Consider the following 9,378-nt stretch of genomic DNA (forward strand, 5'->3'; position numbering starts at 1 on the left):
AAGAAATTGAATAGTTCAAACTTTTCTAGCCAAGTTATTATTGATCCACCAGTTTTCCACCACAAAACTCAAAAAATGGCAAAAAAAAGAGTGCTTTTAAGCTATGATTTTACTGTTAGATGTTCATAGCCTCTTTTGAAATAAATATTTAAAAGGAATAGTTTTACCATATTAAAACAACAGTTCAGTTCATGTAACAGGGTTGACCTTAAAATGAGGGACAGGTTTTGACCTTGAAATGAATCAATAATCATATGAAATAAAAATTATCTTCAGAAATTACTTTGTCAGAGCAACACAATAACTATGGCCTTACAATGTTGGTGAAAACTTGCAGAAATGTTGGGGTTAGGGGGATTAAAATATTCCTAGAAGTCACCGAGGAGGGTAATGTCAACATGCTGAAATTTGGCACTTAGCAAGACTTTATTTATATAAAAAATCTGATTTATTGAATTCTCCATGTGGTCTGTATTAAAAGCCACATCATTAAATATAACAGGGTCAAAATTGGTGCTCAATTTAAAAAAAATATATATATGTATAAAAAGGATGCAAAAGGCACTCATTCTGTGGAAAGACCCAAATATTGTCAACCCCATGTTGTAGAAATACAAGAGATGTCTGTTTCGTGCAGAACATACTGAGTTGAACTAAATGCACTTATGAACTGGTACAGTTGAAGTTGGAAGTTTATACATACACCTTAGCCAAATACATTTAAACTCAGTTTTTCACAATTCCTCTTTAAGGTCAGTTAGGATCACCACTTTATTTTAAGAAAGTGAAATGTCAGAATAATAGTAGAGAGAATTATTAATTTCAGCTTTTATTTCTTTCATCACATTCCCAGTGGGTCAGAAGTTTACATACACTCAATTAGTATTTGGCAGCATTGCCTTTAAATTGTTTAACTTGGGACAAATGTTTCAGGTGGCTTTCCACAAGTTTCCCACAATATGTTGGGTGAATTTTGGCCCATTCCTCCTGACAGAGCTGGTGTAACTGAGTCAGGTTTATAGGCCTCCTTGCTCGCACATGCTTTTTCAGTTCAGCCCACAAATGTTCTACAGGATTGAGGTCAGGGCTTTGTGATGACCACTCCAATACCTTGACTTTGTTGTCCATAAGCCATTTTGCCACAACTTTGGAAGTATGCCTGGGGGGTCACTGTCCATTTGGAAGACCCATTTGCGACCATGCCTTAACTTCCTGACTGATGTCTTGAGATGTTGCTTCAATATATCCACATAATTATCCTGCCTCATGATGCCATTTATTTTGTGCCTCCAACAGCAAAGCACCCCCACAACATGATGCTGCCACCCCCGTGCTTCACGGTTGGGATGGTGTTCTTCGGCTTGCAAGCAATCCCCTTTTTCCTCCAAACATAACAATGGTCATTATGGCCAAACAGTTATATTTTTGTTTCATCAGACCAGAGGACATTTCTCCAAAAAGTATGATCTTCGTCCCCATGTGCAGTTGCAAACTGTAGTCTGGCTTTTTTATGGCGGTTTTGGAGCAGTGGCTTCTTCCTTGCTGAGCGGCCTTTCAGGTTATGTCGATATAGGACTTGTTTTACTGTGGATACTTTTGTACCTGTTTCCTCAAGCATCTTCACAAGGTCCTTTGCTTTTGTTCTGGGATTGATTTGCACTTTTCGCACCAAAGTACGTTCATCTCTAGGAGACAGAACGCGTCTCCTTCCTGAGCGGTATGGGGGCTGCGTGGTCCCATGGTGTTTATACTTGCATACTATTGTTTGTACAGATGAACATGGTACCTTCAGGCGTTTGGAAATTGCTCCCAAAGATGAACCAGACTTGTGGAGGTCTATAAAAAATTCTGAGGTCTTGGCTGATTTCTTTTCATTTTCCCATGATGTCAAGCGAAGAGGCACTGAGTTTGAAGGTAGGCCTTGAAATACATCCACAGGTACACCTCTAATTGACTCAAATGATGTCAATTGGCCTATCAGAAGCTTCTAACGCCATGACATCATTTTCTGGAATTTTCCAAGCTGTTTAAAGGCACAGTCAACTTAGTGTATGTAAACTTCTGACCCACTGGAATTGTGATACAGTGAATTATAAGTGAAATAATCTGTCTGTAAACAATTGTTGGAAAAAATACTTGTGTCATGCACAAAGTAGATGTCCTAATCGACTTGTCAACAAGAAATTTGTGGAGTGGTTGAAAAACAAGCTTTAATGACTCCAACCTAAGTGTATGTAAACTTCCGACTTCAGCTGTATATCTACATTAATGTTGTATTCCTAGCAAATAAATAAAACTCTTATAAAATACTAACTTTTTAATCTATATATTTTGAGTGGGGCTGAAAGGTCTTCAGGACAGGAAAGAGAAACACGCAGTCAATATGTAAACTACTGCATATTCGCTAGCTTCAAAAATATATTAATCTTTGCCATTTTACAAGATATTCCTACTTTTGATTGGTGAAGTCTGGCATTATGTTGATTAGGCTGTTGAATTAACTGAATGTGTGGAAGCATCATTCAAAAAGTACTATCTTTGTGGCAGTCAGTGAGCTGTGAGAATACAATTTAACAGGTGAAGATGAGGTGAGGGAGTGACATTACTCACACACCTGCAATCTGAACAGATCCATCCTCTCCCAACAGAATGTTCCCAGCCTTCACATCCCTGAGGTCACACACACACAGCAAAAACACCCCAGTCAGGCCCAAACAGTATCTATCGACCTAAGTGGAGCAGGATCAATTGCATCCATGTGTACAAATGAGTTTTGCAGCCTACTGTCATTTGGAACACTGCCCAAGGGGGTAATAGTGGTTTACTTCTTTATGCCCTTGACATCCAGGCAAGTTCAAAGAACACAATCTGTCAATAAATTACATTGAAACAGTAGATAATGTCATCACAATTTAACTAATACCATGTAACTCTTAGATTACAATTTATAGATTAATACTATGTAACTTTTAAATACACTCTTTTAAGGAAGACCCTGTGCAAAGAATCAATGTTTAAAACTCCAGACAGTGGAGGCTCCTCCGAGGAGGGAGGGGAGGATAATCCTCCTCAGTGAATTTCATAAAAATAAAAATAGTTCAACATTATAAAAGTTACTTTTTTTTTTGATAAAACTATACTGAAAATATTCAGGTCACCAAATAATGGATTAAAACACAAGGTTTTGCAGTGAAGGTCTACAGTAGCCTCAACAGCCCTCTGTAGGGTAGAACCATGGTGTAGCCGGAGGACAGCTAGCTTCTGTCCTCCGCTGTGTACATTGACTTAAATACAAAACTCAGGAGGCTCATGGTTCTCCCCGCCTTCCATAGACTTCCAGAGGATGTCCTCCAACCTATCAGAGCTCTTGCAGCATGAACTGACATGTTGTCCACCCAATCAAAGGATCAGACAATTAATCTAGTACTGAAAGCATAAGCTGCAGCTAGCTAGCAATGCAGTGCATTACACATTGTGAGTAGTTGAGTCAAAGAGAGAGAAAGACAATAGTTGAACAGTTTTAAAATGAAGGACAAGCGAGAGAGAGAGAGAGAGAGAGAGAGACTTATATTTTGTTGTATTTTTTCAGTTTCACTTACTTAGCTAGGCAATGCAGCTAGTTTAGCCTACTCAAACACCGGGATCAAACAGAGTGGAAAGCTATGTTAGCTAGCTGGCTATGGCTATCCAACTCTGGAACTCTTTCAAGTTAAGGTAAGCTTTTGGTTGTATTAATTTATTGCCACCGCAGCTCGCCAGTGTAACTGCTAAACTGGTTGCTGCTGACTGTACACTGCACTGCATGATTGTAGGGGGTTTACTAATGTGTTAGTTCTTGCTGCTATGTTGACTATGACGTTAATATGGTGACAATGATGTAGGCTATGTGTAGCGGTTAGCGGTTATGATATGAAGGTTTGGCTTGGAAGGGTTTTTTCGCCTGGTCACAGAAAACTGATGTGTTGTGCACTGAAGTCCACAAGCAAAGGGAAAAGGTGAGAGGAGAACATGTAGTTTCGAGAAAGAATAAAACTATCAAAGGGATCATGATTTTTTTATGTGGCTGCTATGAAAGTGAACTGTGTTTGAGTGTGACCAGGGGTGTTTTCATTCCGGCGATTCTGTTGGAAAAACGTTTCTTAAACGGATTAACATACTGGAATTTGTCCAACATAAACTCTCGTTTGCAACTGTTGGACATATGATTACACCCTAGATCAGCTAGATGCAGGCAGGAGTGTGCAAGGCAGTATTGAATGTGTCAATGTCTGTCACCTTGATTACTCAAATTTAGGGCTGACCCCATTTAGTCGACTGGTCAATAGGCTGAGATTTCTTTAGTTGAGCAGACTGAGATTTTTTTAGTCTAGCAGTCAAAAAAATATTTTGGGGCACATGAGACACCCGTCTGACTCACGGGGATGGCACACCAGTATCACCAGTAGAACATTTACCGTTAATTCCCATAATTTCTCATCTACAATGTTAGTTTTGTTATGGTCATTTCTGTTAATGCATTAAATATATTATTATTACAGTCTTTTGCCGTTCTCATTGTCGGAGTGGACATGTTGTTTGCTGACCGCACAACCTAGGCTACACTTGTGTGAAACAACATGTTTTTTTCATTCCATTTAGGAGTTGTCAATTTGTTAATTGTGGTTTGTTTTGTAGCGCTCCTGTAAATGTTGAGTAAGGACACGCACCTGATTATACATAGAAGTAGGCCTAGGCTACCTGGCCTGCACGCAAATGCAGGCCTATAAATGTACACATTTGGGGATCTGGTAGTATTTCTGATTGTCTTAACTCACCACCACTGTGGAACTTAATTTTTTCTTCACCTCAAACACCAAGTAAACAAAGTCTGTTTTTACATCCATTGAGAATGACAATAGTTCCTCAATGTAGCCTATTTCAAAATTATTTCCAGCGCTCTTTCGATATCCGCTCAGTGTGAAAGGGAGGAAAAAATGTCATGCTCTGATCAGGTGGAGGAAACATCATAAAATAGGCCTACTTGATTACTTCTTATCCCTTGTGCAAATATCCTACAGCTATGTCTTTCTGGGGCTCACTGGATCTGGAAACTCTGAGGTCCCAGAATATTTTATACAATGTTGCAAGTTTAAGCTTCAGGCTGGACCCAAGTTAATAGCTTATACAATGTTTCTAGTTCCTTGCAGACAGGCCATGAGTAGCCAATGTGATTAATAGGATATTCATTTTTATCAGTATATTTTCTAACTGCAGGCTGCAATGTTTTTATTTGTTGGCTTTATGTAGGCTAATTTGACATAGTTGGCAATGGCAATATAAGTTACTTTTAGAATTGTTATTAACCATATGATAATGATTTTGAGTTTCATAGACTTTATTATAAATTAAATTAAACTTGCCCACGAAAATGTGCATATAAAAATCATAACTGGCACACAGATCGGTAGAAATGGTAAGATAAATTGGCACTCCAGATGGAAAAGGTTGCCGACCCCTGGTGTAGCCTATTAGGAGCGTAACAGCAGGAGCGTAACAGCAGAATCTGTGAATGCCAGCAGAAGCAGGAGGAAGAGGGTCGGGAACAGGTTTCTTTTTCTTCTGGTTAGACTATCTTGATCTCTGTCTCCCTCGAGTCATTTGTGTGTCTTATTATTTAATCCCAGTGTGCTTAAAGCATCAGACAAGCTCAGTAGCCTACATACAGTGAAGTTGATTTTATTAAAACACATAGGGTGTGTCTATGTAGGGAAAGATACACATTTCAAAATGTCTACCAATCAATTGGTCGAAAGAACAGACGACTAACAAGATTTTTTTTAGTCGGGGACAGCCCTACTAAAATGTCTCTCGACCTGTGCACCTATGTTGTAAACTTTCATTAATAGCCTAGGTTGTAGCAACCTCATGATAGGTATAGGGGGAAAATGTGAGTATCATATTGTAGCCTAAACCTATCGATGTTACATTGAACTGGGTGAATGGAATATGAATGACAGTTATCCAATATGCTGTAATAGAAATAAGGCTATGCTCATTAAAAAAAATTGCGTCCTCCCTTTTCTTAAACGGCACCGACCATCACTGACTCCAGGGTATCTTACCTGTGAATCTGTCCGTTTCTATGCAGGTAGTCCAGCCCCTCAAGGACCTCTTTTAGTATGGTTGCAATGATGAGCTCATCTAGAACTCCATTTTTGTGCTCTCCTCTGCTAAAGGTATGCTTTATTATATCCAACATGGATCCTAAAAAGAGGAAGCAGACAGACAAACAGTGCCCACAATGCCCGATGCTGATATGTCAATTTCTACATAAGATCCTTCCATGTCAACTGTTCTATTGACCCCTTTCTATGTTAAGCAAGTTTGTTACAATGTTTTATATTCATCCCAGCCGTACCTGGTGTGATAACACTTCACTTTTAATGCCACTGCACATAGGTCTACAGTAAACTGAAAGGATGGACAATTGCTCGTTACATGTCGTGATGGTTGAAATTGTATGAGATCAATGTCATGACTTTGCAGTTCTATTTTGCTAGGTTGGTGAAGGTCAACGCTTACCTCCACTCAGAAGTTTCATGACTAACCAAAGTTCATCCTTTACCACAAATGAGGTGTAGTAGGTGACAACATTTGGATGGTTGCATTGGCTCATGGCTTGAATTTCTTTCTATTGTATGAGAGGAAAGAGGCTCATATGAGAAACAAATTAAAGTTAACATCTTTTGACAACCTTTCTTATAACAAGGATTGTTCATAGGTCATTTGCGTCTCTAAAAATGAAGTGAACAAACACTGTAACTTATGGCTAATTTATTTTTCAAATGGACACTTGAGTGTAGCACAGCCCTCCTACTCAGCCTCTAATAGACATACACAAGAGAGAACAGCAAAGTCGAATTACAGCCCAATCAGGAAAGTATGGGCCAGAGAGAGCCCGAGGCACTGTGGTCACACACAATGAAAATATAGCCTTTATTTATTGTTGCTCTCACCAATAGCTCATCCATGCTGGTCTGGCATTTTTCCAAATTGATTCTCTTTATGGCCACGCGTTCCTGTCTGGGGGTGCAGAGGGCAGCCTGCACTACGGCTGTGGCCCCACTGCCTGGTATCACAGACAAATAGAGGTGCAATTATAAAACAGGGCAGGAGACAGTACAGTAACATTAAATGTGACCAAGGTGAACAGCATAAGGGATCATTGAAACATGCAGTATCATTGTGTGTCTGTTCGGAATATTACATGTTTTTTGTGACATTTAAATAATAACTAATGTATATTCCATGACAGTTCAGAACAGGATTGAACAAATACACTATGTGCAAACATATTTTCCAATGACATGTTAATTCCTCTGCATAACAGTCAGTGTATCCAAAGACAAAGCTGTGAAGAGGGGTTTATTTACGAACCAGGCCATGCTAAGCTATAGTTGTCTTGTACTAAGAATGTGACACAGTACACACCATGCCAACTGCCGGTGACAGATAAGGATGAGAGGAGATCGGACTGCTCAACAGTTGATTATAAGCACAAAAAAAGATGACTGACTAGCCACAGCAGCTCGTGGTTGTAGTGCTATCCCTTATCAGCACTGATATGGCTTTCTTTAGCTGTCAGTGTCAGCTCAAATGTCTCTCACCGTTCACAGGTGACAAAATTCTTAAATGAGCAGAAAACGTTGAGTATTTGGGGAATTACTGTGAATAACTGCATTATAGGCCTACCAAACGAGGTCTGGCGTTATTAGCAGTAGGGGAAGTGGAGAGTGACACTCAGTATTGTTACAATGTAACCGGTTCTATAACTCCTTGATGTAACCTAATAGAAGTGAAAATAAACCTTGATGACCTATGAAACTTGACTGACCTGCTGAAACAATAAACTAAACATTCTTATCCACTGTAATGTTTTATCTATGGATTACAAAATAAAGACGATACATTGCTTACAGTGAGGCAAAGCAACATCTTAAAATGTATATAATTATTTTTTACAACTATACATTAATTATAATACATTGACAGAAGGCGGCTTATTAATTATGTCTATAGGCTATTTGTCTTTCCTTTTCCAGAGACAATTAAATAATCTGTGACAACATTCTTACAAAGTAGACCATTTTTTGCATAGCCTAATACCCATCATAATCATAATAGGCATAATAACGTTGGACTGTTATTAAAACTGAATGTTACTCGTGTTTATTTGGTTTCGTGTAGCCTAACAGTAGATCCTCTTACTAACTTCAGAGTGGCATGCAATTCAATATCCCTTCTCTACCGAAGGATAACATGCCATTCCCGTGAGGACTACATCCATGCATAGACTCATCTATTTCAATATTAGCCTACTGGACATGTGCCATAAATGAGCATCGTTCAGGATTGCATTAAAAACGCATTTACATTAAATTCCTACCCATACGAATACAACTTTACAATGACTATAAATATCTCTCAATATGATGAAATAAGTGGTTTCCTCTTACAAGAGCAAGCGGATAGAGGTTGTTATTAACATCCGCAATGCAAAGCATTAAAGAGACGCTGTTCAATATGAAAAAGCCGGTAGGCCCTCGTCGTCATTCACCGCTGATAACCGCCCGAGCCATATCCATGATAAAACATTATATCATTACACTATAGAAATGTAGCCTACTAACCTATGACTTCCTGTAACTCGTACGACTCCCTGGTAATTGGCCAGCTCGTTGTCAGCACTGGTTGCGGATTCTGGACAGGAGCCGGAGATTCGCCTTGCTCCGCCATGATGCTGCTGCTGCTGCTGAGCTAGCTACTTAGCGACCACAGACTGTAAAATGTGCATTCACTCCCGACTACAGAAGTGTCAGCTGCTGCAGAGCGTTACTACGGTTAGTGCTATCCTGAATCCTTGGGACGTCCCTAAACCCTAACCTTAACCCCTACCCTAACCCTAACCATAAGAATAGCCCTTACCATTACCATTACCATAACCCTTACCAAACCTTAACCCTACCTTAACTCGTACATTAAGCGTTTAAAACGTCAACTTCAACAGGGTGACGTCAGATTTGGGACGTCCCAATGATCCCATTTAGACTTTTCCGCATTACTACCGCTTGCGATGAAATCATCAGGAAAATAAAGGGCCACATTCAATTGTGCAACTTTCACCACAACGGCAATGTGTCATTTGACTTTATTATAACCCATTATATTAAAATGTCTACCCTATATGGTTTTAAACAACAACCAATAGGCTAAATATTAAAATAAATGATGTTCATATTTAAGATTGCCTATTCTATTTCTCTAGATTATTCGTTGAATAGGCTGAATTCAAATAATCATGCTGAAAAAAAACACTTGAAATGTTGTGATAGGCCTATT

At 39.1% G+C, this 9,378-nt stretch overlaps 1 protein-coding gene across 2 annotated transcripts in view; it reads right to left on the reverse strand.

Annotated features, from left to right (window-relative positions):
• stk39 (serine threonine kinase 39) overlaps positions 1 to 9,094 on the reverse strand; it is a 29,258-nt gene extending 20,164 nt beyond the window's left edge. The window contains exons 1-5 of one of the 2 annotated variants that reach the window (XM_020462038.2): positions 8,670 to 9,094; positions 6,996 to 7,108; positions 6,562 to 6,670; positions 6,102 to 6,243; positions 2,615 to 2,670 (exon numbers count right to left, since the gene is read on the reverse strand). In XM_020462038.2, the coding sequence (XP_020317627.1) occupies positions 2,615 to 2,670; positions 6,102 to 6,243; positions 6,562 to 6,670; positions 6,996 to 7,108; positions 8,670 to 8,775 (526 nt within the window). In that variant the 5' untranslated portion in view covers positions 8,776 to 9,094. The remainder of the gene's footprint in view (positions 1 to 2,614; positions 2,671 to 6,101; positions 6,244 to 6,561; positions 6,671 to 6,995; positions 7,109 to 8,669) is intronic. The other variant, XM_031806013.1, reaches the window with a different exon arrangement.
• Between the last annotated feature and the right edge of the window lie 284 nt (positions 9,095 to 9,378).

This window comes from Oncorhynchus kisutch, linkage group LG26 (genome assembly GCF_002021735.2).
Source record: "Oncorhynchus kisutch isolate 150728-3 linkage group LG26, Okis_V2, whole genome shotgun sequence".
Lineage (NCBI taxonomy): Eukaryota > Metazoa > Chordata > Actinopteri > Salmoniformes > Salmonidae > Oncorhynchus > Oncorhynchus kisutch.